This window comes from Alternaria infectoria (assembly GCF_024043175.1).
Source record: "Alternaria infectoria strain BMP 0036 chromosome Unknown scaffold_2, whole genome shotgun sequence".
Classification (NCBI taxonomy): domain Eukaryota; kingdom Fungi; phylum Ascomycota; class Dothideomycetes; order Pleosporales; family Pleosporaceae; genus Alternaria; species Alternaria infectoria.
The window spans coordinates 246,175-262,945 of record NW_026250691.1 but is presented as its reverse complement, the minus strand read 5'-3'; the positions used below and the strand labels follow the sequence as shown (position 1 = coordinate 262,945).

At 52.0% G+C, this 16,771-nt stretch overlaps 3 protein-coding genes across 3 annotated transcripts; all 3 read right to left on the bottom strand.

The window, feature by feature from the left end:
- Positions 1–1,765: 1,765 nt before the first annotated feature.
- On the bottom strand, positions 1,766–6,745 carry J4E92_001539 (uncharacterized protein; the record flags this gene model as incomplete). Its single annotated transcript, XM_051492950.1, has 4 exons — positions 1,766–3,428; positions 3,500–5,849; positions 5,896–6,496; positions 6,560–6,745. The coding sequence occupies 4 exons, from the start codon at positions 6,743–6,745 to the stop codon at positions 1,766–1,768; spliced, it is 4,800 nt and encodes a 1,599-aa protein (XP_051356181.1).
- Positions 6,746–12,336: 5,591 nt separating this feature from the next.
- Positions 12,337–13,142, bottom strand: J4E92_001538 (uncharacterized protein; the record flags this gene model as incomplete). The annotated part of the gene is made up of 2 exons (XM_051492949.1): positions 12,337–12,650; positions 12,785–13,142. The coding sequence occupies 2 exons, from the start codon at positions 13,140–13,142 to the stop codon at positions 12,337–12,339; spliced, it is 672 nt and encodes a 223-aa protein (XP_051356180.1).
- A 769-nt stretch (positions 13,143–13,911) lies between these two features.
- On the bottom strand, positions 13,912–15,770 carry PHO5 (acid phosphatase pho5; the record flags this gene model as incomplete). Its single annotated transcript, XM_051492948.1, has 4 exons — positions 13,912–14,364; positions 14,419–15,191; positions 15,241–15,658; positions 15,711–15,770. The coding sequence occupies 4 exons, from the start codon at positions 15,768–15,770 to the stop codon at positions 13,912–13,914; spliced, it is 1,704 nt and encodes a 567-aa protein (XP_051356179.1).
- Between the last annotated feature and the right edge of the window lie 1,001 nt (positions 15,771–16,771).

Below are 16,771 nucleotides of genomic sequence, written 5' to 3'. Positions count from 1 at the left end.
CTTTGCCCGACGGTATGAGTCGTCAAAGGGTACGACACGCTTTTGACGCGGCTTCATATCAAGCTTCTTCTCTACGTGCGCTTCAATAGATTCTCAAGCGGAGCTGTGGTTCTGCAGACTTTCGCTGCCCTCATATGTCGACCACCAATAAGGACAACGAAATACGTCAGGATGCCGAAAGGCACCCTGATACACATACCCAAGATCTGGGTACTGGACTACGCAACACGTCGGCGAACAACGAAAACGTCCATCCCCAGCAAGAGTGTAATCATGAAATCCGTATGGATGGCGGTGTAGTAGCCTGGCTTCAGGTGTTTGGAAGCTGGATTCTCTTCTGGAACACCTGGTAAGTCTCGACCATATCCTAACCCTCCTTTCTACAACAACTGACCTCAAACACCGCCAGGGGCTTAACAAACTCCTACGGAGTATTCCAAACATATTACGTCAACTTCCTACTCCCAACATACAGCGCTTCAGCGATATCCTGGATAGGATCTATTCAGCTCTTTCTCACCATGGTGGTTGGAATACCCGCTGGGATCATGCTCGATCGCGGACACCTTCGACTTCTTATCGCACTCGGGACGCTTTTCGAAGTAGGAGGCCTCTTTGCGACAGCACAGTGCTCAAAGTATTGGCAGATCTTCCTGGCGCAAGGCGTCTGTGTAGGTCTAGGTAGTGGCTTGCTTGGCTTGACGAGTGTTGCGGTTATTCCGCTGTACTGGAAAAGGAAAAAGATGATTGCAACGGGTATTGCGGCGACAGGAAGTAGTCTTGGTAAGCCGCTGTCGCTAATCCTGCTTCAACGACATATTCTAACTTGGTAAATCCCGGCTCAGCTGGTATACTCTATCCACTAATGATGCGCCGCCTCTTTGTCACAATAGGCTTTCCTTGGGCTGTGCGTGCCCTCGCATTCCTGATCCTCGGATGCATGGCTGTATGCTTCGCGGTTATGCGGCTGAGACCTCGAGCGCCAAGGAAAGGGTCAATATTAAACATTCGAATGCTCAAGGAGAGAAGCTACACGGCATTTGTCCTTGGTTAGTCACCTTCTTTTCCCTCATGTTTCCACTCATGCTTGCAAAATTCTTTCGAGAGCGGAAAGAGCTAACTACACCCAGCATTCACACTCATGATGGCCACCGCATATATCCCCTTCTTCTACATCCAAGACTATGCGCTCAAGCTCTCTCTCGATACCGAGTCTGCCTTCTCCCTCCTCAGTATCATGAACGCTTCCTCCCTTCTTGGTCGTCTAGCGCCTAACTACCTCGCCGACCGCTTCGGTGGCGTGAACATCATGCTGCCCTGCTGTCTTCTCTCATCCTTGGTCATCTTCATCTTCCCACTCGCCGTAGAAAAGTCTAGTCTTATCGCTATTTCGGTCGTTTATGGTTTCATTTCCGGTGGGATGGTCAGTCTTCCTGCGCCCATTATTGCGGCGTTGACGAGCGACGTGGGGGAGCTGGGGGCGCGGATGGGAATGGCCTATTCGATTGCGGCGTTTGGGGGGTTGGTTGGGAGTCCGGTTGCGGGGGCAGCGAAGAGAGATGCACCTGCTGGTATTTCAGGTAGAGCGGTTGAGGATGTCCGGAGGGAGTTTTGGGGCGTTTGGTTTGTGGGCGGTGGAGGGATGTTGTTAGCTACAGGGTTTTTGGTGCTGACGAGGTGGTTGAAAGTGTCGCGGTGGTCGTGGACACTGCGCATATAGGAAGTTTAATGCCGATCTGCTCCTGTCATTGTTCTAGCTATACAACTAAGTCTCTGCTACATCCCCGTACCGCTTGACAATCTTCTCAAACACCTCGTCCAGAGTTGCCTTGCCCACGCTGTAAAACTCCACATTCAGCTCGTCCTTCGCGCCCTCCAATGTCCTAATCAAGCCCGCAAACTCATTACCGTCAGCCGGAATCTCAAACCTGACCTGACCGCCCTGCGTCTCGCGACTAACGTTCGCCAAGGGAAAGGTCACAGCAATCCATTCCTTCATCTTCTGCAGTTCCTGCGTTGTGGTGCAAGGTGCTGAGCGCGACACGAGATGAATGTGATATTCGCTGCCCGCACGCTGCTTCAGGTCTTCGCGGTCGCCAAGAGCGAGCATGCGCGACGAGACAATGCCAATGCGGTCGGCTAGAGCGTCGGCCTCTTCCATCGAGTGCGTCGTGAGTACAACGGCGCGTCGCTTTGCAATGGTTTGCAGGCAGCGCCACATGACGCGCTTTGCATTTGCGTCGAGCGCTGAAGAAGGTTCGTCGAGGACCAGGACACGGGGGTTTCCGACTAGTGCGACAGCCAGAGAAAGTTTGCGCTTCGTACCGCCAGAAAGCTTCTGTGCCAATTGATCAGTCCAGTCACTGAGACCGCAGGCTGCAATCACGGTCGACACGTTATGTTCCACGTCCCTGACTCCTCTTATTTTGGCAAAGAAGCGCAGCGTCTCGCGGACAGTGAGGACGTCGGCAGAGTCAAACTGTGGGCACACACCAAGACTGGAGCGTGCTGCAAGGGGACTAGTCAGGATTGGGTTGCCGGCGATGTCGATTATAGATCCTGGTGTTGAGGGTTTGATGTCGCCACGAATCATCGAGATGATGGTCGATTTGCCAGCACCGTTGGGTCCAAGTAAAGCAAAAATCTCCGATGTCTTGACACCAAACGTGACATCGTCGACTGCGAGGTTCTTGCCAAAAGACCTAGTCACAGACTCAACCCGGAGGTCAATGTCAGGTGATGCCAATCGTCTACGTTCGGTAAGAAGATCAGCCGTGTACATGTCTGTCGCCTCTGTATCGCCGACCAGACTTTCGCGGCGCAATGAAGGCAGAGCGAAGCCACTATCCCACCAAATGAGAAGCGCAAACAAGAGAGCAATTTGCACAACCAAGAACAAGACGGGCCCGCCGTACAGATAGAGGGAGCCGTCGCTGTGGCCGTTGCACTTCAACCCAAGCTGCTGAAGACCGATAAATAGCGTCCTTTCCAAGCTCACTACTGGCGATATGATGGCGAGACCAAAGTACAGGGCGTTCATCGTGGATTCCAGGTTTGCGTATGGTGTGGTGGCCTGGATCTCCATCACGCCAGCGAAGTAGGCAAAATAGACAATGACCTGCATCAAGGCCATCAAGAACCAAGCCGTAACTGGCTTCTTTGTAAACATGGAGAAGACATAGCTGAGTAGCGCGCACGCAATGCCATACAGAAGGAAGATGACGAAGACCAGGCCGAGTCCATGCCAGACGGGCGTCGACATGGAAAGAAGACCTGTAGCAACGGCACTGATTATGACGACGAAGGTACCGTCGAAAGCCAGATGGGAAAGCCAAAGTGGCACTGGACGGATCCCGTTGGAGTATTGCATCGAGCGGACGTTTGACAGGCGCTCATCCGTCGGGTATAAGACGAAAAACACTGGATAGCTATTGTGCATGTCAGCTTTGTTGTGCGACTTGTGCGACTTGCGCGACTTGCGCGACTGGTTAAAACGTACCAGGCCATGATCAGTCCATAATAAATGATGAACATCGTAGCATCGGAAGCCATGAGGCTCGGAATGACAGTACTGGCGAATTCGTTGTAAGAACTCGAGATGCCAACGCCACCAGCCATGACGTTGTAGAAGTTTAGCATCTGTTGCATGGCGGCGCCTCCGCTGATGTCGCCCATGATAGTGGGGTTGGTTGAGCTATCACCCATCCAGATTCCGCCTCTGAGTTCTGTGGTGGGAAAACCACCATCAGAGATGTATCTGGGATGGGCAACTAGTTCTTTCCAGTCGTTCTGAACTGCTCGCGCGAATTCTTCGTACGTATCGACGATCAATAGCTGGCTCTCAAGCTGTGAAGAATTCGTGTACCCGGATTGATAGGTGTCAGAGTAACTCAAAGTGTGGTTGGTAGAGTAGACGTCTGCCATCAAACTAATCCTTGTTGAGTTGAGTCGATCGGAAGGCCCAGCAACGTACGACTTTCGAAGTTCGTCCGTGCCAGAATAATAGGCATTACTCTCTGTATAGAAAACACCAATGTCGTTCCGATATGCGTTATCGTTAACAAGGTCTGCTTGCACTGGGCATCCCAGCGGAGCATCGAACTTCTTGATCAGTAGAGGCGCAACACCTGCACCAACAAGAGCGAAAGCAACGGCGACAAAGTAAGGTAGCCATCGACGTTTGAGAACCTTGACTCTCTTGAGCACCAGAATCCACCACTGCTTGAGAAGAGAAACGGGCTGCCCTTCGGACAGTTTATAGTCCAATTCGGTTGCATCAACAATGATGTTTTCAGTCTTCGCTTTCACAGAATCGTCTTGTTCGGTCTTCTCCTCCAAAGGTTGGATTGAATCACCGGTGATTTTGATGAATAGTTCCTCCATGGTCGGTCCGGAAAGCTGGTAGCCACCGAGGTTGTGATTGTCGAGCTCGGCCGCAACCTCTGCAGCATGAGCGGCTGTCGCGACATGGTACGTCGTCATGTGCCGCGATTGTTCCGTTCGGAGTTGCCCCGAGATGCTGATATCGACGTCTGTCTTGTAAGGCAGTTTGACAGTATAGCCATCACCAAAGCCATGTTTCAAGGACGCCGAAGTGCCTGCAGCACGAAGAGTACCTTGATACATGATGGCAATATCATCAGCAAGGTAATCGACCTCGTCGAGGAAGTGAGTCGTCATGATGATGGTGCGATTTCGCCGCTCAGTGAGTAAGATCTCCCAGATTCTTCGCCGGGAAATTGGATCTAGGCCTGTGGAGACTTCATCCACACAGCAGACTGCACTTCCACCCGCGAACATCATCGCCATCTGGAGCTTCCGCTTCTGGCCACCAGAGAGTGTCTTAGCTCTAGCTGAAAGCTTCTTGAGAAGATCGACACCTTTAGCGAGATCATTGACGACCTCGTGGTTCGCTGCTGATAGGCATTTCAGATCGCTGAAGATGCGGATGTGCTCTTGGACCGTCAATTCAGGCCAGATGACATTGTTCTGTGGAGCGTACCCGAGTCCGCCTGTTGGGTCGATGATGATGTTTCCAGACGTAACCCTCTGTTCACCCGTGATGCAGTTCAACGTTGTTGACTTGCCACTTCCATTAGGTCCAAGCAAGCAAAAGATTTGTCCGGGATATGCGTTGAAATCGACACCTTTGACCGCATCAACATTCTTACGGCGTCGAAACACTCGAGCAAAGAAGCCAGGCTTGTATGTTTTGCAGAAGTCAGAGACCCTGACGGTCGGATCGCCTGCGCTTGCTGGCCGATCGAAACGTCTGTGTGGAGATGCTGTTGAGAAGAGGAGATGCTCTACTAGTAAACCTAGGATCGGAAACACGAATACGTGTAAGACCAATATGAGCCAGTGGATGTACAGCGGAAAACGCCAATGTTCGGACTCGCTCGCCTCATCGGCCCGATGCATCATGCTGACCGGTTTGCCGGCTGCTTCGAATGTTGCCATGCCAGTAATAAAGTACGTCAAGTTTGCTGAAGGGAACAAGACGCTCAGTATGGCGCAAACAGTACTCGTCTGGTTGAAAAGCACTGCTGGAAGGATGGCGGCGACTAGTGTGACGACCACCATGATGGGGCCACTCAACTGGGCTTTCTTGAAGAAAGAGGCCCCGAAGAGAGAGAATCCAGTCACTGCGAGCCCGTAAAGTAGAACGAACCCCACGGGTAGATAATTAGAAGTGACGGGCAAGATGGCGGCGGAGATGACGATGGCCACTGCCAGCCAGCCGGGAAAGTAGACCAGCGCAAACGATGCGTAAGCCGCAATTTGTCGAACGGCTATGCCCCGGAACTTGGACCCTCCCATTATCATGGTGTCAATCAAACTAGACATTCCTGGCTAACGTCAGTCCGTGTTCTGGGAATAAATGCTGCCACGTACCAATTTCGCGCTCGCGAGCAACAAACGAAGTTAGATGATCGACCACACCAATGAGTGTAAGAGTGAAGATGGGTGGAAAGGCCCATGTCACAAGGTTTAGGTACGATGCGGTTCGATCGGCTTCTAGTGCTCCCTGATCCTGACGAGTGAATGCGATGATATCTAGCTCGGGAGGAATCTGCGATGTATTGTCTGGTTGGGACCGTGCGATAATCTCGAGCTCGAGAGCGCGCTGCAAAGGGGATGTGGCTACCTCGATGGCGTTGCTGGTGCTCGTAATGTCGATGGGACCATACGGCGTGGTCAACCCTTGGATTGTGTAGTTCCAGTATCCGGCTGACGACTCGTTGGTTCCCTCGGTTGGACTGGAGAAGAATACAATGGCGCTGTAGCATGGTGAGTTGCCTTCGTTGTCGGTTCGGCAAACTACAGCAAGGCTTCTGGTATCATCGTATAGCTCTGGCGTTTTCCCAGCAGCGCTGATCCGTCGTGAGAGTGTATCAATGACAGCTGAGACCTCTCCTCCTTTCATACCGTTGTCGACGAAGCCTACAATATCGTGGTCAGGACTTGCTCGTAGTCCTTCCTCAAGGGAGGGTAGCTATTCGAGTGTTAGTATTGGTTCGATTTCTTATTGGTGCCTCAAAGCTTTGGATGTCCTAACCTGGCGAGCCGAAGACACACCCCAATGCCCCCCGGAAGCAAACCACGTCTTGCTGAAAGCGATAATAAGAATGACAACAAGCGGAATAGCGAGTGCACGGATGAAAGTGGTGATTGGTCTTCTCAAGCAGACAAGCAAGAGAGTTTTGCGCATGAGCGCCCAAATTTGGCGGAACAGCAAATCCATGGTTGCGATCAGGAACGAGTGAAGAAAGATTCAAGAAGGCATTCAGCGAAGGCTCGGATGGAAGACACTCGCTTTGTTGAGGTATACGAAAGGTGTTGAAGTCAGGCCTGAGGGGTATGGAGTGTTGATAGTCAAACTGCCGTAGAGCTAGTTTGCACATGCCTAGTGATACAAGCATTAGCCCAGAGTGAAGGGGCTGTGCTAAGGCAGGTGCGGGTAAGCTAGTATGCCTGTGCGTAGACAGGGACCGTTTTGTCGCGCATCTTTTGCGAATCATAGACGCTGTCCCTGCTACTCGGGTCCGCGGGTGTCTCCGCTATCAATCTCGTACAGACGACAGAGAAATGCCGGACAGCTGAACACGTTATCTTGCTTGACGCACTCTATGCTCGTGAAACTAGCTTACCACCGGAGTCACCTTAGCTATGTTGTCCTGGGTTACTTCCGTGTTGTGCCATGATGATAGGAGAAACAGCCGACTAAATGTGCGCTTGGGTCTCAGTGCGAAGTGCAGCCGTACGGGACTCCAGGGGCGGCCAATGCGCAAGGCGGAGTTCGTGCTCGGGCCATCTGCGCCGTGATTGGCGCGGTCGGGTTCTCTGTATGATGATTGGACGGCTATACGCTAGGCGAGGCTGAGTGGAGAATCTTAATACCCGAAGCTTTGCACCACACCAACGATTGTAAGGACGTATTTTAATTTCATCGAGTTGGTGTTGCAAGCAACGGTATATATACATATGGATAAGTATGAGGTGCAGGACAGCCTGCTCGCGATTGGGTGGGTGAAATGATCGTGGGGCTCGGCGCGCCGAGCTACCGGCCGATGCGATTGTAAGGACGGGGATTTCGTGTCATCACACCAATACTGTTGTTGATGCCCCCCTTCCGGCGTGTGGTCAAGCAGCAGGGCGTTACGCGACCACGGCCGTCGCGCGCACAAGTACCTAGGTACGTCAGACTACCGCTCCAGTCTTCTTGAACAGTGCCAATCTCCATGCGCGTATCGCACCGTGTTCGTCGTAAGAACGATGGCGACTCCCTTAGGCATCACCGCGTCAACGTGGAAGCAAGAGGATGTCGGAACTCTTTTTGCGATCGGTGCAGGTGGGCAACAGGATACCTTTCTACACCCGCCGTTGTGGTCGCCCCAAGTCCCTTGCAGAAGATGGACTTCCCTACGCGCAGCTACACAGAGCGCGTAATCACGAAGTATTAGAAATGACTTGACGCCGGGTATCATTAATTGGTTCTCGCGACGATAATGAACAGCCACTTCACTCGTTAGATGGCTCTCCCTCCATAATCGTGGGTGAGCCTTTTCAGGATACGGCGATCTGTAGATGATGGGCAGTCGCCCCGCGTCAGTTTCAGCCTTGCGCGTTGATTTGGCCCCCACACTTATTCTACATAGCCTCCACCATCTCACAAGATGGCGGAGCTAAGGCAGTGGCTATTTAGGTCTTTCAAACATAACGATCTAACAGTCCCCAGCTTCCTATCTTCGTCCTCCCGGTTTTCGCACTCCCATTAATGTTTGTACAATCATGGGCAGGCTAAACCGTTGCTTCCCGAAGCTCCTCCCCACGCTAACCGGATGGAGGAGATTAGCCATCCTGAACATCGGCGCGATGACCCTTCTGACGCTATTACTTTGCGGCTTCACCGTGGCTTCGATGCTCAAAACAGACCTCTCACGAATAAACAAACCGAATTACGGTGGGCCTGAGACAAACCGAGCGGCCGTGGTGCGCAACACCTTCCTGTTCCACAGATCGCAGTGCAGTGTATCGAGATCGGGTTACTCGACATCGGATGTTATCAACACGATCCTCCACCTACTCGTCAACGGTATATCGAGTGCGGTCCTGGCGTCGTCCAGTTTCTTCTCGCAGGTACTCAGCTCGCCAACTCGTGCAGAAGTGGATGTGTCGCACGCGCGGGGAAGGTCAGTCGACATCGGAGTGCTATCATGGCGGAACGCAATGCGTTTATCTCCTTTCAAAAGGGTGGCGTGGTTCGCCTTATTGATCACGTCGCTGCCTCTGCATCTTCTCTTCAACAGTGCCATACTGCAGTCAAAATCCGGTTCAGCCTGTGAAGTGGGCATATCGAACCCTCTTCTCTTGGCCGTTACACTAGCTTGTTTGGTCAAAGTGGTCATCTGCGTGATAACTGTCTTGGTTCTAGGTTTTCAGGAGCCCCTGGTCACGCCTGGAGACGCATTGTCTTCGTTCATCTCGAATCCGGACCCATTTACCGCTGGCAGACTGGACATGCTGGTGAAACAGTCGACGCACGGGGCTAGTGATGGTGGCTCGATACTGTGGCGGTATACGTATCTAAGACGGGCATCCTCCATTTCACGAAGAACATGGGCATGTACATACGCCTTTTTTATTGCCTTCATCGTGGCTGCAGCTGGAGTTCTGATCAAAGAATGTCAAATGTTGACGATAAGGAAGAATAACTCGACGTGAGTTCCCACTCCGAGCCATCACGCGCATTATCTGATCCGTACTGTAGGGACTATACTACCACTAATCCTACGATCCGACCACCCAATTCCTCCGTTCCCTTCATCACGACAGTGCTTCTAGCCAACATTCCACAGCTCTTGCTCTCAGTCTGGTACTTCGCGTACAACGCCATATTGACTCGCCTGCAACTCAGCCAGGAATGGGCTCTGTTCTCCACGTCATTCCGACCTCTTCGGGTCTCTCAGCCCAGGTATTTTCCCGGTCTTTCCTGACACACTCATGGGGATGCAATGCCATCTACATTGACGAAGAACATGAAGAATAGCTTGCTAACGAAAGCTTCAAAAAGAGGTCAGCAGGTTGGGACCTATAGACTCCAGCTCCCGTATAAATACAGCATCCTCCTGATCATCCTCAGTGCGATTCTGCACTTCCTCCTTTCAGAGAGCTCATCTGTAGCTCTTTACACCGATAGTATGTACCAAGACAAAGACGCAACGAATATATGCAACACGCAGACACTGATACTACACATTAGCCGATACGACCAACGGTTGGGACAGCTGGAAAGACTACCAATCTCTACCAGACGACTTCTATGTCTCTTGGAGTCTATCTCCAACATACTTAGCCGGACTGCTGGCCCTGGCCACCGCCGCCATCCAGATCCCCTGGCTTCTGGGCTTATTGCGACTGCCCGGGCACATGCCACCCATTGGATCAGACTCGCGGGCCATAGCGGCTGCTTGCCATATATCGCCGTTATCCAAAGCCCCGCTTACTGATCAAACCAATGGGAAAGGAGAAGGTTATGAGCTCGTGTCCATGGCCGAAGAAGAAGGACACAGTAATTTGCTAGCCGTTTCCAGGAGTCTCCTCTCATGGGGCGTGGTGAAGATGCCTCAAAATTGGTATGATGCTCAGGTAGACCGGCGAGGTGGTCCGGAAACCCGTCGGCCGGTGGAGCATCTGAGTTTCGGTACGGCATTGGATGGTGTTAAAAAGCCTATTAGGGGACGTTTCTACGCATGAAAACGCGCTCAGCAGCTTGATAGTGGTGATACATAGCTGAATTCTTTACCGTGGACCCTTTCTGGTCTCTACGCCCCTAGCACAGCTCTGCTTGTTGTAGTTGCACTAGAAAAGGTCTAGTCAAAGGCATCGTTGAGCCTACGATCCAGTCGCGACAAGAAAACATATAGCTGATTGGGGCGGTTTAGGTAATTATGCATGTGTTGTCGTGTAAGGCTGTGCGGGGCTGTGTAGGCACATAATACAGATGGTGGCGTTTCAGGCCTTCGATGATGACTGCAGATACACGCCACTGGGTGGTGCGACTTTGATCGTGGAACGCGATATCAGATTAGTAGAAGGAACAAACCAATAATGCGGTGACATTATCATAAAACCGCTAAGGCATCAACGGGATAGTATCAAGTACAGAAGTTGCACCTTGAGAACAGGAGGTTCTCTAGAGATGAGTGGAAGCGCCACAACGCATCCTCGCATGCGGGGCGTAGTACTATTAAAGCCACCGACGCTTCGGCGTCCTTCTTCCGCTTACGATTGGTCTAAGATCGCTTTCGCCCCTAATGAACTGATAGCTGTGTAGCCATGTAAATAGCTTGGTTTCGCATTAATGTCTGCCGCTTATGAGCCTGTTCAGTCTACTTCGAGGCTTCCAGTACTTTCTGTACAAAACACAACCATGACTGCAACACCAACAGCAACGTTTATAACCGACCAGAACGTTATTAAAGAATTTAATCGCGGTTCAATTACTACCGTTTTCACGCCTCCACCCTCATGTACTGAAACTATTACGTCCGCCACCGGTGCTTTATTCGTTGGACACTACAGACTCGACTTTGACCAGGAGTGTTATCCTAGAGCGTCCAATCCATCTGAAGCACCAGCACCATCTTCTGGATGGGATGCATATTACTGTGCGCGAGTCGTAACCGAATCGGATATACCGACTAATGCTGCGTAGATAGCCCGGCGATATGCCCTGCCGGTTGGACTGCTGCGACTACATTCACGAGCGCCATTCCCATACACCCAACACCATCGGCATATTTCCTCGGGTCTGCCACTACAGCGGCTTTATGCTGTCCTCTGTAAGTACTCATCGTTGGCGTCATCAAACTACAAACTCTTCAGCGCTGATTTCCTCTTAGTGGATACTCGTTGTTTCTAGATGGCCACCAATGCTCATCCATAGTAACAGCAAACCAAGTTCTCACAGTGCGCATCTACGATGGTCCATTTAGCTCAAGCAATTTGAGCATAAGCACACAAGCCTCCGATTGGTGGGTGTTTGGTGACGGTGTGCCTATCATGTGGCAATCAACAGACTCGGCGGTACTTGCGCACGCTTCTCTCACAACATCGAGCCAAACAATCACTGGGCCAACGCAGAACCCACCATACACATCTGCTACAGATGACAGCTCGCCTACCGAGACCCTGTCCTCATCGTCTGGCGGCCTGTCCACGGGTGCGAAGGCCGGATTGGGAATTGGCACAACAGCGGCTGTGCTCATACTACTAGCAATTGGTTTTCTTCTTGGGAAGAGAAGGCGACGGCGTTATGGGCACACGCCAGCCACTAAGGAAAGCTCCATGCCAGGCCAAGATGCTCAACAGTATGGAGAAAGCGACCACGGACATTTGGGATATCAGGAGATGCCGGCGGATCATGCGAGGACGGAGATGCAGGCAGATTCAGTGAGGGTAGTGAACCAGCACGAGCTACCTAATGTATCGCATTAGCGAGATGTTGTTTATGTGGAGAAATGAAACAGAATAATGCATGATATAAGGTCTGAAATTCTGACTAGCATGTACAAGTCTGCTACGCCATGGGAGACTTGGTAAAGACGGTGAGTGGCGAAACTGTAAAGATGTGCGTCGGAAGGACAGTGTTGTGGAAGAATGGGGGTACTGTTGGCCGGTAAGATATCTTCATCGTGAAGGCTTCGTGGTGATGGCGAGTCCGGAGGAGACTTTTGTCATTCGTTTTGCCAACCATGATGTGATGCTCAGGGTCACAAGTATCGCGAACCTTCACAACCCGACTGCTTTTGACTGAACTTCTTCCAGCGTGTACTAGTCGCGCGCAGTAAAGCCGTCCTGCCTGGCCTGCTTCGGCATGTATTTCTCCAACTGTTCCTGGAAGCGACCGTCAGGCAGGTCCATGTGGGCATTCCCCCAGTTCGTGTTCAAGAGTCCTTGAGCGAGACCGTTGTCCATGACGCCAATCTGTTGAAGATGACATGCCTGCCAGATCCCCAAGTCGTTCTCAATGTTATCATCCGCCGCCTTAGCGAGACGTAGTGATGCTGTGTTCGCCCCGCCGCGGTGCGCGACCAACTTTGGGTGGTAACCCTCCCAGCGAACATCCCGTGGGTCGGCGTTGTCATCTGAATTGAGAAGTCAGTCTTAATCTTAGACGTATGGGACGTGATTTATGTCGTACAGTTTCCGTGAGCTGACCACATAACGGACCATGCAGCCCCGCCACGTGTCCAAACCATGGCATGCTCCCAATCGTGACGGTGTCCGGTAGTGTCAGCCACAGCCCTGTCCATCTCGCTGTAGTAAGCGTACATGTAGACGCACCATCCGTGGTTGCATCGTTCACGTGCATACGTGTTGCAGTTCCACTGGCGCGACGAATCGCGACACTCTCCTACGGAAAACTTTGCATCCAGACCAGGATTGGTGTTGCCGTTGGAGTCTATGGCCGAAGTTTGATAACATACGTCCTTGTCCCAGTCAAGGACTGGCTGCCACTTCAACGCCCCTTCCGTCCCGCTGATGAGTGGATTCAGTATCACTCCGGTCAAACTCGCGGTGGTCACACTGATAAGAGCGAAGAGCAGAGCTGCTTTGGCGGCCGGGAAGCGAGACATGACGTGTCTAAATTGTGTATGGATTGGTGGTGAGAGAACTGAGGCGTGAATTGGAGATGAGACAAACGAGGATTTGGTGACCGGTTTTCTGCTCTTGATGATTGCTCGATGTTCTGAGCTTGCAGTTCCATAGCCATAGAGGAGCAGACGACCCGACTTTATATCAGACATACTCTCAGCTGACTTATGCTCGTAAGTAGATTTGGTCACTTACTCTAGACGTCTCGGACGTCCGGCAACGGTGATGTTCAGCTAGTCCGGCGTGTGCTACCCGAGCAACATCTTCAGCTATCACTACGATCGTGGCGTCGTAGGATCCTCCATAAACGTCATGCACAGTGCTGTAGAGGTCATACAGACGTCAGGCCAGTACAGTCAGTACGACGTGTTGTACCAGCGGAGATCTCTTTTTGTTCCTGCGTTTACATGGCACCAAGCCGGGGTATGCTGCAACTGGCCTAGGCTAAACCGCAAATAGCTCAGCCCAAGCAATTCTCAACGTCAGAACACTTCTTCTCGCTCTCGCTGAACCATCTGAATGTCGCTCGGATGAGATGCGTGGAACTCTGTAGCTCTATGCTAGTGGCCAATATGTCAGCATTACTGTAACGTTCTCAAAGGGTCAGTGTAAGATAGTTCTTTCCACAAATAGATTGATGAAATGTGAGTGAATGCATTACAGTCTAGGTATCGATGCTACATGAATACGGGTATGAAGGCGTGAGCCTGGAGATAAAAGAAAGACTGACGCGCGAAACGACAGCGCAAACTAAGCCTTGAGCTCAGTGGTACCAGCCTCGTCGCTGCTGCGGTTCTCCGCCTTGCGCGCGTACTCCGTACCAGTAATGGACTCATCACCCATATCCCAGTCTTGCGCAAGGTCCTCGAGCGTCCTGCGCTTGGTCTCCGGGATTAACAGGGTAGTGAAGATACCACAGAACATGAAAGCCGAGAAGATTTGCATGACGTGGTTCAACCATGGGTTCTTGTTCGTCGCTGTAGCGCCCCGAGTTCGAAGAGGAGAGATAGCTCCCTGAGCGATGATGGAGCCGATCTTTCCTGAGCCAGCAGAGATTCCGTGGGATGTGGAACGGTAGCGAGTTGGGAAGCACTCTCCAGGCACGATGAAGGTGGTCGTGTTGGGACCCCAGTTGAAGAAGAGCTGGATGAGGACGTAGATGGCCAACATGGCGTGGTGGCTGAGGTGACTGTAGGCGAATCCCTAAGTGGCAGTTAGTGTGTGTATTCGATGCATGAAATTGGACCATATACATACCCAGACAATGAAGAGGATGGTGAGGATGGTAAAACCAGCGAGTTGAAGTGTTTTGCGTCCAACAGTATCGATAGTCGCTACCGCAAGCCAGTATCCGGGAATAGCTCCAGCGCACACCAAGATAGCGTTACCGGCAGCAAGGTTGTGCAGATTAAGATATAGATTGTCACCGTTCGCGTAACCGATAGCTTGGAGAACAGTCGAGGAATTCAGGCCAAGTCCGTAGAATGCGACATCGAGGAGGAGCCATGACATGGCGGTGCCGAAAAGAATCTTGCCGTTGCGGAGCTTGCCGTAGAACCTAAAGAAGTCGCCGAAAGAAGCCTTGGGAACTTCAAGTTGAGCAGTGGCCTGGGTCTGGGCAACTTGGGCGATCGCATCAGGGTCGCCGTTGCCATGCTTACCAGAGAGGTACTGGTTGGTGTCTGCGTTCGCCTTCTCGACGTCACGGGCGACATCGAACGTGTAGCGAGGAGTCTCGGGAATAGTAAGACGGTAGTAGAGCGCGATGCAGGCTGGGACGATGCCAATTCCGATAAGGGCACGCCACATCTTGTCAACCGCGATAGAGCACTGACCATCACAGTCTGCGTAGCCCTTAGCGCCTGAGAGCGTGTCCTTGAAACCGGCAACGAGGCAAAGCATGACCAGAGCACCACCGAGCTGACCAAAACCTTGCATGGCGAAGACGGCACCCATCATAGCACCACGCCATTTGGTCGTGGCAAACTCAGAAGTGATGATGGACGACAGTGGGTAGTCACCACCGATACCTGATAGCTATTAGCAAGGCGACAATTTATAACTCGACAATAAACTCACCAATTCCCATCAACACACGCCAGAAGATGATCAAACCGACAACCGAAGTGCCGGGACCGGGGCCAGTGAGAGACTGAGCGAGTGTGGCGACGATGATGAGGATCAACTCAAGACCATACATCTTCTTTCGTCCAACAATATCGGCCAGTGTACCGAATCCGACTTGCCCAAGAACAGTACCAGCTGATGTTGCAAGCTTGATGGCTGTGTCTTGTTGGGTGAGAAGAACACCCTTATTGTCGTGCTTGTAAACGATACCCAACATGATCGTCAAGAGAGACACGCAGAAGATGTCGTACGAATCCGTAAAGAAACCCGTACCTGCGACCAAGATGGCGCGCACATGGTACCAGCCAAAGGGCGCTTTGTCGATCTCAGCGAGCGCAAGCCGGCGTCGCTCATTGGGGTCTTCAATATGCTAAAAACAGTCAGCAAGGCTGCTACTTAAGACGTCGACCGTGTTACCATACCGCGAAGTCATTGTTGAAGTTGTGGAACGCGGCGTTGCCGCCAGCTGTCTTGTGAGCCATTGTGAAGCTTTGCCGAGACTTGTCAAGAGATTAGACGAGGCTTGAGTCCGGAAAAGACGGCTGTGGGAGCTGGAGACCAGTGGTAGAGGGTGCAGGGACAAGCTATATATCTGCACTCAAGCTTACGCCGAGTGCTGAGCATCATGCTTGTATGCCAAACCTACGGTACTCACGGACCAGTAAGATCATTCCGTTCTGGCACGCCCGCAGATTTGCAATCTTTCCTTCGGCCTTTCCGCTGTAAGCAGCAGACTCACTCGTAAAAATGCGCCTTTGCGAGCCCAGGCCGCCACAAGGCTTGACGCGTCTTGAGGGTTATCCTTGCCGCGCATCTGGTGTGGTGAAGGGAACGCGAGGAGAGGACGTTCGGTCCAATCATGTACCCCACGTGCTGCGCCAAGACGCTAAAAGGGGCACGGCCAGAACGCCTTCTCCCAACATCGCCCCGATTGACCTTTGAAGGATTGGAGCTTCTTCGCACTCAAGACTCTCTTGGAAAGCTTGGGTGCATCCTTATGATCTTGTGGCTTGCCTTTAGACGCTTGATCAACACTCACGATGACATCCAACGCGTATGCCGCCGACCTACCTGATCAGTCTTGTCTCATCTTCTCCGAGGAATGGCTCGAACTGAACCTGGTCCCGTACCCCATGCCTCGACCGACTAGTACCAGGCCCGTCAGATGGGGTTGCATGCATCAAGCAACTGTCTCCGCTAGCCTGTAATGCGAGACCCGTCTTCTGGACTGTCGGTTGGTCCCGATACCAAACTACTTACCAGCACACTGGCGAATTAGCTTGCTCACTAACACCCAACTGGCTATCAGGGAGCAAAATTCTGACACTTTGAGGTGCAGGTCATCGGAGGCAACCCCGTCTAGGGTTGCTGCAATGACCGACCCGTGGTTTCATTGGAACCCCCACTGACATTGATGTTCGACTGCCGCATGATTCTTACCCAATCCCATCGTTGCACGTCGGATGGCACTGCAGCGATCGAA